This window comes from Apium graveolens, chromosome 8 (genome assembly GCF_009905375.1).
Source record: "Apium graveolens cultivar Ventura chromosome 8, ASM990537v1, whole genome shotgun sequence".
NCBI lineage: Eukaryota > Viridiplantae > Streptophyta > Magnoliopsida > Apiales > Apiaceae > Apium > Apium graveolens.
The window spans coordinates 71,317,950-71,332,488 of record NC_133654.1 but is presented as its reverse complement, the minus strand read 5'-3'; the positions used below and the strand labels follow the sequence as shown (position 1 = coordinate 71,332,488).

Here is a 14,539-nt window from a genome sequence, read left to right as displayed (position 1 = left end):
TTGAATTGATGTCTTAAAATCAAGTATTTTGTGTGTTTGATGCATTTTTCTAGTGTTTATGCATTTCAGGGTATTACTTGCATTTGTGTAGAGATTTCATCGAGAATAAGCCTTAGTATGTGTTTGGCATTGCAAGTGGGAAGATAGGAGCAGAATGCAATAGAGAACGGGAGAAAAATAGAAAATTTTCCACAAAGGTGCTGGGCGCCCGCTCAGCCTGGCTGAGCGGCCGCTCAGGAAGCTGGGCGCCCGCTCAGGATTACTGGGCGGCCGCTCAGGGGCGCGAAATTAAATTCTGATTTTTAGAGTTCTTATTCTGCTGGACTTCTGACTTCTGAGATAGCTGGGTTTTGTGGGGCTTCTATATAAGTAGTCTTCAGAGACGTTTCACGTGTGTTGAATTGTGGTATTAATCGAGGAGCAAGGAGATAAGGAAGAAGACCGTTTAAGCACACCACAACGAAGAGGAAGCATAGTTTCTTGTGATTCGTTTATTCATTGTAACAGTGGATGCTAGTTTTCTTTGCTTTGAACCTATTTACTCTTGTGACGTACTCTGGTTTAATATAAGTAGTTTTATTAATTATTCTTGTGTGTTATTATTATGTTTTCATATGAACCCATGGTGACGATGGGTTCAATCATGGGCTAATCTTGATCATGGGGTCGTAACGGATTTGCTATGGAATTTTTTAGTTAGTTGTTTAATACCTTAGTATGTGATGATTGTATGATATCTAGTATTGGTTGTGCTTATTCATCTTATGTGTGTCACAAACATATAAGATAGGGTGTTAATCTCTTGTGAAGCGACGGTGGATCTTGAGATTTATAACTTGCCATGCTAGCATAGGTTCATGTATGTGTATGCATGATTAGTGGGTAACTCTAACCATTTTACTTGCCTTGTGTAATCATAAGGAATAACTTGTACTTAAATCATTATGTTGTCCAATTATTTAGACATATAGGGTCTCAACATAATTGATGACTATTCAACTTCTATCTTAATTGTGGATGTTTGGTAGAATGGTATTAGGATAATGAAAGTTGGCTTTTATCAGTTTTGTGTTGTTCGATTAATTTCATCACCGTTACATGCTAAGGGTAATAACGATAGCTATTGAAGGAAGTAGTAATGAAGTTATGATCTCATGTGTGTTTAATATTGTTAATTCAAGTGTCAATTAAGTGTTTAATTCTCATAGTTAATTCTAGTTAATATTGTTAATTCAAGTGTCAATTAAGTGTTTAATTCTCGTAGTTAATTCCAGTTAATAATTAGTTAATCAAATCTACGTGTTATTGTCTTGACATTGAGAAGTAATCATACATTGGTGAGTGAGTGTTAATTGAGCATAATTAGTCTGAGTATCTGTGAGAACGAACTAGAAAGTATTCTATATTACTTGTGAACGCGTATACTTGCGTGTATTATTAGCGCGTGTTTTTCGCCCTAACAAAGTGAAAGAACTTGAATTTGATCAGTTTGAAATAAGAGTAAGATCTTCAGTTTAGAATCAGAACCATCATGTTTGTCAAGAATAATCTTCACAACTTCAAGTCTTTGTTATTTGAAGACATCGATTATTTAACAACCGATGTCTAAAGTTCTCTAAAATAAATCAGCGCGGGCCACTTCAATTTGTTTCCCCCCTTAGTGAAATTTTACAAAACTTTCCCTCGTTTGATTGCCAATTATTCCCCCTGTCCAGAGAAACTAAAAACAAAAAAAAAATCTCTCACAAATCTCTCTCTCGTCTCTCAACTCCCACTGAATCTCTCTCTCTCTCTCTCTCTCTCTCTCTCTCTCTCTCTCTCTCTCTCTCTGTCTCTCTTTCTCACTCGTCTCTCACCACTACAACCTTCGCTACTCTAATGGCCACCGCCACCAGCTCTGCTGTTTTAGTAACCACCATCTCTACCAGGTCCGATGGGTTCACCATCACAATCACCTTCACCGGTCTGCTAACAATCTCTTGGTGTCTCCTTTACATGAATACTATTATGGCCTTCTTTGCTTTAACAGTTAAGTTTTTTAAAATCAAAACCCTAATTTCTTAAATTGGGGATTTTTAAAATCGAAACCCTAATTTTTTAAATTGGGGTTTTTAATTTTAATACTCTTTGTTGGTTATAAGGAATATGGTTTGGGTAATAATTAGCATGTTATTTTCGTTTACTTGGATTTATCTTTCATTTATTAATTTTTTAATTTTGTTTTTCTATATGATACAACTATTATTTGAGGTAATCTTTGGTTTATATTTAAGGTACTTTGATTGTAGATGAAATCTTGGGTATAATCAAGGGAGTTGTAGTGAAAAGTGTTTACTTGTTTGTTATAGTTCTTGCATACACAGTTTATTTGGGTTGTTTTTATAATTGGACAAGTTTATATGGCAGCTCGGTGTTGGAAGAGGAGGAAGAGTGCGGAGTTGCGCACATTGTTGAGCATCTTGCTTTCAGTGCGACTAACAAGTACACGAATCATGATATTATAAAGTTTCTTGAAAGTGTTGGTGCAGAATTTGGGGCTTGTCAAAATGCAGTGACATCTTCTGATGAAACTGTTTATGAATTGTTTGTTCCGGTTGACAAGCCTGAAGTTTTACCTCAGGCTATATCTATACTGGCTGAATTTAGTTCAGAGGTAATAGTGACGTTTTGGTTTTTTATATAATTTGAGATTTTATCATATATCTTTATAGGTTCAACCTTATGCCTAGTACAGATTCGGGTATCATCAGATGATTTGGAGAAAGAAAGAGGAGCAGTTCTGGAAGAGTATAGAGGTACTAGAAATGCTAATGGAAGGATGCAGGAGGCACATTGGGCGCTCATGATGGAAGGTTCAAAGGTCTAGTTGTTGGCACTTGTAATTCCAAATAGAGAACAATAAGCATGGTCATCGCTCTCGTGTTGTTCCTTGTGTTTTTAGTTGCATTATGGAAATTTGCATGGGCTGCTCCAAAGGAGTTGGAAGGAATTCCTGGTAACCTGGGTTGGCCTGTTGTTGGTGAAAGTTCATCATTTCTGTCAGAGTTTTCGAGTCCTCAGGGGATTTACAATTTCATCAAAAAAAGGTACTTCAACATTTATCAAGATACATGGCAGTATCTAGGCCAACACTAATAATCTTTTATCTAACCTTTTGTGTTAGGTATGGCAAGGTGTTCAAGAGCTATGTACTAGGTAAATATATAATTTTCATGACCGGGAGAGACGCATGCAAGATTTTGTTGACAGGGAAAGATGGTTTGGTTACCTTAAACCTCTTTTACACTGGAAAACAGGTACTTGGTTCGACAAGCTTGCTCCAACAGTCTGGTGAAGAACATAAGCGGCTCCGCAGATTGATTGTTGAGCCTCTCTCATTTGATAGCCTCAAAAAATACATTCAATTTATAAATACTTTGGCTGCTGAAACATTAGACCAGTGGCTAGACCGGGAGGTTTTGGTTCTTGAAGAGGCTTCTGCAATTAAGCTCGTTCATCATGTTTTTGTTATATTAACAGGTTCTACGTCATAAGTAACCTTTTGAGATAAATCGTAATTTTCCTGTTCTGCAGTTCATATTAAAGGTGATAGGAAACATGATTATGAGCTTGGAACCTACTGGTACAGAGCAAGACAAATACCGAACTAATTTTAAATCAATTTCTTCCTCATTTGCATCCTTGCCACTCAAGCTTCGTGGAACTGCTTATGATCGAGGTATTAAGGTATGCTTAAAGATGAACAGAACAAAAATTTGTGTCCAACTAAATTAAAAATAAACAAATCATAAAGGTATGTATTGATATATCTTTTCTTTTTCAGGCACGCGATAGGATGTATGCCATGTTTGATTCAATTATTTCCAAAAGAAGATCAGGAAAAAGTGTACACCAGGACTTCCTGGAGTCACTGATACAGAAACATACTAAAAATGATTGGGGAGAAGATCAAGATGATAAACTGATGGATAAACAGTTAAAGGACAACATACTAACATTGCTCGTCGCTGGACATGATACCACCACTACAGCACTGACATGGCTCATTAAATTTATTGCAGAAAATCCAGATGTTTTGGAACGTCTCAGGGTAATCAGTGTTCTATGCATAACCAAAAATATCAGATTATTACTACTCGAAATGACAAATTTTATATTGATTTTTCAGAAAGAACACACGGAAATTCTGGATAACAGAAAAACAGGATCAAGCCTCACATGGTCAGAAGTCACAAACATGCCTTACACAACAAAAGTAAGAACCAAAACTGTAATATTTAGTTATGGTGTTAAGATTTCTGTAATATTTAGCTATATTAATATTGTTAATTCTTCCAAATATCAGGTTATTAGTGAAACTCTTCGTATGGCAACAATTTTACCTTGGTATTCAAGAAAAGCTGCTCAGGACTTTCAGATTACTTGACTTTAGTCGTATAACTTCTGTCCGTTTATTAGTTTCAATGTTTATAACCAATTGCAGGCACCCATAAAGCCTTTTGGCTACCTTGAATTTGGAAGCGGACCTCGGATGTGCCCAGGAATCAACCTTGCAAAGCTGGAGCTTTGTATATTTGTTCACCATTTTGTTTGCAGATACAAGTAAGACTACTTAAGGAATAAATGACAATGTATTAATTAACTAGAAGATGAGACCTCATAGCAATACAATTTAAACTGGTCAGCATGAAAATAGAATTATAGATTTTGTCAAGCATCAAATTATTATTGAAACAGCTCTTTTGTTAAAAGGTTTTAGGCTCCTAAAATTATACATGTAAAGAAGCTTACAGGGAGTGAATTTTAGTTCCATTATAAAATTGTTTCCTTGCCTACAGGTGGACAGCTCTAGAGAAAGATGACAGTGTCCAACAACACTAGTCCGGATGCCCAAGAACAAGTTACCTATCAAAGTTGAGGCACTGTGAACAAAATGTTGCAACTGTTTCTATTTTCTTAAGTAAACATACTGTAAGCAAGGCTTTTTCAGTCTCGGAAATAAGCATGAATGAATCTACTACAAGTTATCAAATACGTAGACACGATGTCCGCATGTATGACTGTATGTACATGTTTGTGTCGAGGGAGAAGGACAGGGGCAAATCTTTTAAATTTCCGATAGATGAGCCCAATGTGCCTCCTGCAAAAGATCAACGTCATGGATATATTGTTCTCTATCTTAGAGTTTGCTGCATATTATAATTCATAAACTAATCTCAGATCGCGAATGCACCATATTTCTGTTGAGAGGTATAAACTATAAAGAACTTCCGCACACTGATATATGTTTTCTCTGTCCCTGCTTTGACTTTGGGTATACTCCATAAAAACCTTGAGCATCATACTTCACTATTTTACAGGCCACCTTTAAATCTTTTTTGCCAAGAATTAGCTGGAACATACATCTATTTAGACGTGTTGCAGAAGTCAACTGGTGGACAAAACTCTAAAACACAGCGGGAACTTGGATCCAGTCTTCGTGAGAATGTAGATGCTTCACCAAAATATATAGATGATGAATTGATGGGCATAACAGAAAACAAACTAGTATCTTTTCAATGTAAGATGCAGTTTATTTTGATGATGATAAAGGACCAGACTATGTATTTAAGCATGTATTCAAATCTATTATTTCTTTAGTTTACTTGAGTGCAAATTTCGTATATTTGATATATCTTAGTTACAAAAGCAATTGTACATCACTTTTAAAGAACAAAAATTGATGTCAAAAAAAGTTAATGTACATACTTCTAGATAAAAAACTGATGTCAAAGACTGCCATGTTCAAGTATAAATTGAAAATAGGCATCACTTTGTTTGGGATAAAACTGATGTTTATGTGACAATATAGACATCACTTTTAAAGAAGAAAAACTGATGTCAAAAAAGTTAATGTACATCGCTTTTAGATGAATAATTGATGTCAAAGACTGACATGTTCAAGTCTAAATTAAACATAGACAGCACTTTGTTTGGGATAAAACTGATGTCTATGTGTCGATATAGACATCACCTTTCATTAAAGAAATCGATGTTTAATATCTGATTTTACATCACCCAAATGAAAATACTCGATGTCTATGTGAAAAAAACATAGCTCGTAATATGTTTAATCTGTTGTAATAGGTGTAATTTATTTATTAAATTATTTATTTCTAACAATTTTTGTAAAAAAACAATGCATGGACATCATTTTTTTTGCCAGAAATGATGTCTAAGTAAGTAAAGACATCGGGCTATGGCCGATGTCTAGAATAGACATCACCGATGTAATAACCCCAATTTTTGGGAAATTTTGAAACCCTTATGAATAGTGTTTTTGCTGAATGAGAAAACTTTTCATGCCACACTATGTAGGGGTTCTGATTTGGATATTCTGAGATCTTATTAGTACTTTATATGGGATATAAGTGTATGTAAAGATCGTCAGAATCCAAATCCGAACACTTTGATTTTCCCGGAAATCCACTAGATACGGAGAGAATTGAGTATAAGGTAACAGGATAAAAAGGATTTAAATTAAAGGATTATAAGAGAGGATCATAAAAGGAATACAATATATTGAGAAAGGTTAAGGGAACCTAAGTAATAAGATCCCGGGTATGATCCCTCAAACGATAAACGAGAACGAAAGATAAGTGAACCGTATAACAGATCAGCGGTCATTAGGCAAACAATTAGGAAGTTAATCAAAAGGATAAGAGAGGATGGTGTCATCCAACCAATAGAAAGAGGACAAAGGAGGGGTGATGACATCACAAAGTGATGCAAGCATGACATAAGAGGGAAGGAAATGTGGTGGATTGTTAACCACACAAAATCAAGGGTAAATGGGTAATTGGCCTAAAACAAAACAAAAATCTAGCAACCAAGCAAAACAAATCACAAAACACCAAAACTCTCTTTTTCCATTGAAGCTCTCGGCTTCTTTCTTAGGAAAATGAAAGTCCAAGCTCCTCCACTTACTATTTAGCAAGGTAATTATCCTAGCTTCTCCTAGTTAAGTTACATACTTCCTATAAGTTTAAGCTTCTAATTCCAAGCCAATCTTTTTCTATAAATCAAGAAAGATGATGGTGAATAGTACTTCTTGAAATTAATTTTTGTGTTCTTGATTTCTTTGAAAGAACAAGCTTGTAGGAGGTTAGATTAAGGCTTCCATGGGCATTCCAAGGATCTTTCATGGATTAAAAGCTTCAAGGAAGGTATAACTCTTCATGATCTTAGCTTTAAGTTTTGTTGTTTAGATTTCCTAATGTTTAGATGAAGGGTTAGGGTAATGGGTGTGTAATCATGTTAAAGCTTGTTATGAGTATTTTAGTTGGTGAGAGGCATGATTATTGTGTGTTTAGAGATTGGTTGATTTTGTGATATTTTTGGAGTTTGAAATCTTGGTTAATTAGTCAATGAACTTAAGTAAAACTCTTAGTTCATAATTGAGAAATAAGTATGAATTGGTAACATTGATTTGATGGGGCTGTTGGAGTGTGTTTTGGATGGATGTTGGTTGTATGATTGATTTGGGGTTGAATTGTGGTTGGTTTTGAATGGTTTAAATTTGGGAAGTCACGTAAACATAGCCGTCGTAACGTCCGATTTTCTTTAGACTGTTTTTGTGCATAACATTAGGACCCGAGAACCCCCTGCTATATTATGACCATTGCCATGTCTAGATAGCTCATGTTACGAGCTTCGTTTTGATATGTAGTTCGTTCGATTCCGATGCACGGTTTAGGAGAAACGGCCGTTTCATGTAACGGCGTTTCGCGGATGAAACTTTTCCCCTCGCCTTACTTTGAAACATAGGTTAAAGACCAAAAAGGGTTAATTAATGTATGAAACATTTATGGTAAGTGTGTTAGGCAGTTGGTAAGACACTCGCGAAGGAATCGCTTTAAAACTCGTAAAGGTTAAATTATTAAAAATGGTGGAGCCGAGGATACCCGAGTGACTTAAGCAAATCAGTGAGCGCAAAACAAGCGTTAGAGTCTAAGTTAGTTAAAGTATAGATTTACAAGTGATTTTGGTTTAATTCCAACTTACTTGTTGTTTATAGGTTACCAGACTCGTCCCGAGCCTTTTATCACCCCAAGTCGCTCAGGCAAGTATTCTATCCGTTATACTGTTGTTGTGATGTATACATTTGTATATGCATGATCTTGCGATAAATGCATATTGGTTAATTAGCAAATGTTGCGATATATTGAAGCATGCTGATATGGTATATATATATGCATGCCTGTCTCATATTCTTGAGTTATATATCTGTTGGTTCAGTTGATAATACCTATGCTAGAGGATAGCGGTAACTTGCATATACCCTTAGTATAGGGACCCAAAGGTGAAAATATTTTCTAAAACCGGGAGTCGAGGATCCCGAGTAGATTTTGTATATATGGATATGGATATATATATATGGTTATAGTTTTCCAAACTATTAATCGAATAAGGTTTATTCGATAACTTTAACTTTATTTTATTATTGAATATTATTTCGAATATAATTCGAAGGCGTATGACTCCTTTTATTTATTTATTTGAATATTATTTGAATATTCATTCGAGGGCTTATGACTCAGTTTATATTATTTATTGAATATTTTTGAATATTCATTTGAGGATCTATGACTCCGATTATTTGCTGAGATATATTATTTATTTTATTAAAGAATAAGGTGTAAATAATCAAACTTATTTTCGATTATTCAAATAAAGATAGTACTTTTATATAAGTATATCTTTGGTTATTTAATATCCATTTCAAGTATAAGTTTTAATACTTCTACTTCGATTATTTTTATAAGGATTATCTTTATGAGAATATTATTTAAATAATAATATTCAGGCATTTTTCTAAATATACTGGGGACTGATTTACTTCATTAAATCAGCTTTACTCCAAATACTCTTTAAAGTATTTTCGAGTCTTCAAAATGATTTTTAAAAGTTAGAGCGGATCCCAAAACTCATTTTTATATTTAAGATCTTCCTTTTTAAGGGGATTTAAATACTCGCTCAAAACCTGGGGAATCCGGCTCTGTGGTGTATTTTATATTCGCAACAAGGTTGCTGTTTTGATAAATGAATTGATTACTTACCCAATATTCGGGAAGTAAAATTCTTGGAACAAGGTAATCCATTAACAGGCATCGCCTGGGAAATATCGGTGAGTTTTCCTTTCCAACTAGATACGACTTCTTGGTGAAGCCGTATCAACAAGTTTCTACTTGGGGAAAGGGGGAACGAGCTTTACGTTTCAGAGTCATGGATTTCATCTGAACTAGGAGTGGCATAAGTGGCCGAGTAGCGCCGGCCCAGCCTTATTATATTGGCCCAAATGGCCTGGAAGTTCCGCTAAGGCGGTCCATTCCTTAGGAGTTCAGTGTTCGGTTGACAAGTAAATCCGACAGGTTCTCCTCTACATGTAGAAAATGGTGGGGTTGTACTACTACGACTGATCATCGTAAGTGGTCTTCCTGGCGCGGCAAACTCCCGTAATGAGTTCATCATCCAATTGGATAATTTCTGCAACACTACCCAGAGCATTTCGATAGAAAGGCTACGGTTGGGCGATTGTTGAGTGTTGGCAGGGTCAAGTTTTCAAAATGATGTTTGCATCAAATGAAGTATCTCGTAACTTCATTTTATTTTGATGATATTTTAAAGATTTAATCTATTCAAATCTTGTCTTGTAGTCTCATCTATGTGATGAACTGTTGAAAGCTCATTATACTAGCTTCATAAATGATATAAGTATAGTGAAGTATTTGGTAACTTCATCCCTTGTTTCTACTTATATCTAGTAAGTAATTATCTTACTCATGATAAAAGATTCTAGTAAGTATCCATTTAGATACTTATATTATTGTTATCACTACATATTATCTTGCGAGCTGTAAGGCTCACTCTTGCTTTATTTCTTCATCACACAACAACAGTTAGGAAAGATGGCCAGACTCCAGCAGACCCAGCGCAAGCGCGTGGGAAGCATCCCGTGTCTTCCCGATGATGTTGTGGCTGCTATAGCTGCAGAGGTAGATCTATTGGTAGATCAGGCATTCTATTTTTGAGAATCAAATTATGTATAATTATAACTTGTGGCAGATAACTGTAAATTTATCAAGTAATCATTTTGGGTTGTAATAACTTTTAAATTGTGGATTCAAAGACTTGTACTTATTTAAATTTCATCTCTGAGACTATAACGGGTTGTGGTGTGTGTTGGTGTGGGGTCACAGCATAAGGTTATTATTATTAATTAAGTGAAGTGATATTGTGGAAAGAAAGACCGTGACGACCCGGATCCCCAACCCCGGATCTGGGGGTGTTACAGAAATGGTATCAGAGCTAAGCGTTATAAACCTCAGAGATGATGTGACGTTAAGATAATAAGTTCACTAAGATAATAAGAACTCTTGTCAAGTTCATAGTCGGGCTACCTAACGTAGTACCGACAGTTAAAACCCTTATGGGAACCCTTATAAATATCGTGATAGAAGCGTAGTTCGTTATCGTAGATGGTAGCGGGACTCCGAACCCTGAGGTTGAGGAGCAACAGCGCGATGATGTTTTATTACTAATTGGAGATCGGATAGTGGATCCGATAGAGTGTCCTAATGCAGGACCGGATGATGTTGATATTGAGGATGTAGCGGTTGAGGATGTTGTCCTAGATGGGATAGTTGCTGAGAAGGATCCCATGGAGGATCCTGACAAGAATGAATAAAGGACCACTGATGAATTGATGACCATGGTTAGGTCGACTACCAGAGGTAGGATTGGTCGGTCACTACCAGAGGTTCGTTCAAGTTTGTAAAGACAGTAGCCCCTTTAACGCGGCTTACTCATAAGACTGAGAAGTTCGAATAGGCAGAGAAATGCGAGAACAGCTTTTAAGAACTGAAGCAAAGGTTGGTGACGGCCCCTATGTTGGCGTTGCCGGAGGGAAAAAGGAGATTTTGTGATTTGTAAGTGACGCTTCGCATAAGGAATTAGGGTGCTTCTTATATAGCACAGCAAGATAATCGCGTCTGCGTCAAGGCAATTAAGGGAATTTAAAATTCGATATCCCCACCCATGAGCTTGGGCTCGTGGCAATAGTTTTGCCCTAAAGATTTGAGGCACTACTTGTATGGAGAGAAGTGTGAGATTCACAAACCATAGGAGCTCTAGTACATTCTTACGTAGAAAGAGCTCAACATACGCCAGAGGAGGCGGTTAGAGCTAATCAAGAATTATGATTGGGAGATTCTTTATCCTTCGGGGAAAGCCAATGTGGTGGCTGATGCCCTTAGTAAAAAGGAGAGACTCAAGATGATAATGTCTTTGGGAGAGTTTATAAGAGATTTTGGAAATAGTAGTGAAGGTAACCGGAGCCGGTACCGAAAAGCTGTTTGAGATTGCAATAGAGACCGAATTATTGGAAAAGAGCATACGGTGCCAGAGAAAGGTGATGAATGAAGGCAGAGAGCCAACAAATAAATATGAGATTAATACCGAGAAAGATGATAAGGGAATAATGAGGTATTCCTATAGAATTTGGGTTCCAAATGTTTAAGAGCTTAAAGATGAAATCTTAGATGAAAGCTAGTTTGAGGAATAAGAGTTAGAGCAAACCCTGAACGTGATAGTCAGGGAGGTTACCACCAAGACAAAAGGAACCCATAACATGATGAAGTGGAAAATGAGGATTTAAATTATGTAAGATGACCCCAATTATGGGGAGTAGGAAGAAATATTTAGACTGAGGAATCAAAAGTCGAGTAAGGAAAGGAGACCCGAGATGGTACCCCTATACGGCAATTCATGGACCTGTCTAAAGAGAACTTAGACTATTATCCCCAACCACCACCCTGAGGAGACAGTGCGTGGGAAATTCTTTCATGACCTTTAAGTCGCTAAGCTCTCAGAGTTCCAAGGAACAAGCTGACCCAGTCGAGGCAAGAGCCTGGCTAAAGGAAATAGATGAATCATTTGAGATTCTAAATGATTGACGAACCACAAAAAGACTGTTTTGTCACTTACCCTCCTAAGAGAGAGACCACCCGTTGGTGAAAGGCCAAGGAAGGCACGGAGCAAGAGATTATAATAAACTGATTAAAGTTCAGCCAATTGTTTTCGGGAAAGTAATTCCCAAGGTTATGGAATAGTGTAAAAGCTTTAGAGCCAGAACAAAGGCAGACGAGTATGATGAATTATGAATCTAAGTTGTAAAAGTTATCAAGATTCGTTCTGAAGACACGAATCCAGAATGACGGGATGTTTGAAATCAATGCTTATGTTGTGTTGGTTCATGAAATAATGATAAGAGAAAGGAATATAACGGCAATAGAGTTTGAGGAATGATAAGGGAGTTGGGTATGAGGAAACCCTAAAGACTCGTAGAAATAGAAATAGAAGAGTATGTAATCGTCAGGATGAGGGTGATTCACCATGAGTTAAAATTGATGGTTGAGGGCATAAGAGATACATATATTTTATCCCCTGTAAGTTGGGAGGATTCGAGGGAACCTTGAGATAGTTCGAAGGATAAATATTGAGACACGGATAGACTGAGGAGACAAGAAAGTAAGAAATTAGGAAAATTGGATGAAGGAAGTGACCTTCAAGAATGTGAAGTGTAAGACCGGTGGCTTGATACCCAGAAAGGGAGACACCATGTATGAAAGATATCCCAACATTGAGGTGACTGTTGAGATAAACAACAAAAGTAAATAAGGAATTATTAAGAAGAGGTTCACGTTGAACACGACCAATATCTTCCAGAACATCCTTGTTATCGTTACCAAATTAGGCAAGAAAAGTGGATAACCGTTGTTATCTTTTGGAGGCCATATTGATTGACCTCATTTTGTATACAGATGTTATTGTGAAATTAGGCATATACTATCGAGGTGGGAATGATTGAATAAGACACCCTTATCAGGGATATATGACTTGATTTATCCATGGAAGGATGCAGGTACCTTTTAAAGGTGGAATTCAGGATAGAACATCGGTAACTTAAAATGAATCCTAGGGGAATGCATAAAGGTTGGCATTTCACCCTTAATAGGGACAGTATGAGTTTTGACAGTATGATTTGGAAAGGGTTAAGGTAACAATAACCTTTAAGAATTAGTGGAGAAATTTTTCAGAAGCATATAGATAATGGTTCTAGTATTAGTAAAGGGTATGTTGATATGCCCTGTATCTAGGGAATACAGGAGGAACGAATCAAGGATAACCTTAGAGGTTTTACAAGGAGAAAGGTAATATTCAAAATTCTCAAGAATAGAAATGTTGATAAAGGAAATATGATGTAATTATAATGTTGCCAAGTGGGGCACGTGTTAAACCACGAGAAAGTATGGATCGAACCAGTAAAGGTCGAAATTGTTCAGGGCAATTATGACCTAAGATAAAAGATGTTCTAAGTATGATTGAGAGTCAGTCATGACAAGTGATTAGCCTCTAAAGACTGAGGCAATAACTTATGGAAAAATGGTGATATTTTTTTTCCCATCTAATTTTAAGGAAAACATCTTCACTCAAGCAGTGATCGGAAATAAGGTAGAAAATTTATTTGGAGGTGATTAAAATGACATTGACTGTAAGGAAATTTTACTATCAGGAAAGGCCAAAGAGGTGGCCGACACTTTAAAGGTAAGAGGATAATTATAGGCGCTTGTGCCAAAGGAATGCAGTGATGATGGTTACAGCTATGAAGGTTGTATTATGGTTTGGAAGATTGACATTCCTTCTGATGACTGTGCAATACCCAACCGTAATAGTAGTTGGTAAAGGTTTAATTCATGTAATCGCCATCAGCGGGCTATCTATCTTAGAAGGTCCTATCTTGAGAATAATCCAGGACCATGTTTCAAAAAGGACTAGATGAACCCTTGAGTTAATTCTTCTATTTAGGGCGTATGATTAAGAATGGTATTAACCTGCTATCGTTGCTTTGATTGAAACTCTTCTGCACTTTTATCTGCTTCATGTCATGAAGGTACGTCAGAGTTTGGAGTGTTCTTCATGAATTGTGATTGATGGTTATTATGTTACCTCCTTAGAAGAATTCGATACGATATGTATGGACTCCGTATAGTTAGCTATTAAGACTTCAAGGAAAATGAATGACTACAGTAGGTCAGTGGTGGACCATAGTAAGGCAGCAATGATTCTGCGAGTAATGAGCTGATTACAACCGTGAGAGTTGTATTGGAATGGTTGTTGAGATTGAGTATCACTAATCGGGTCGTGGTAGTGTATAAGTTATCATTGATAGACTAATTAAGTAGAGTGTCTACCTATTGAATATTTATTCTTTCTTATCAATAGAGATTCGTATTATTATACGAGGAAGGTTGCGGTGCAAGCATAGAATTCAAGTAACGATGATGTCTAGAATGAGATCCCAGATTCGATTTTTGATGTCGAGGGAGTTTCAAAGGTAATTGTGTATAAGCTCGAGGAAGGGCATGGGTCCATAGAATGATGGACGGGATAGCGAAAATATTTAGGCACGTGAAATGCGATGCTATAATACTTGATGTTG

At 36.5% G+C, this 14,539-nt stretch overlaps 1 protein-coding gene across 1 annotated transcript; it reads left to right on the top strand.

Moving 5' to 3' along the window:
- The first annotated feature begins 2,369 nt into the window (after positions 1-2,369).
- On the top strand, positions 2,370-4,881 carry LOC141679686 (abscisic acid 8'-hydroxylase 1-like). The gene is given in 8 exon segments (XM_074486119.1): positions 2,370-2,653; positions 2,735-3,086; positions 3,164-3,491; positions 3,574-3,726; positions 3,824-4,090; positions 4,169-4,255; positions 4,346-4,602; positions 4,839-4,881. Coding segments are annotated over 7 exon segments (1,317 nt in total). The 5' UTR covers positions 2,370-2,653; positions 2,735-2,904.
- Positions 4,882-14,539: the final 9,658 nt, after the last annotated feature.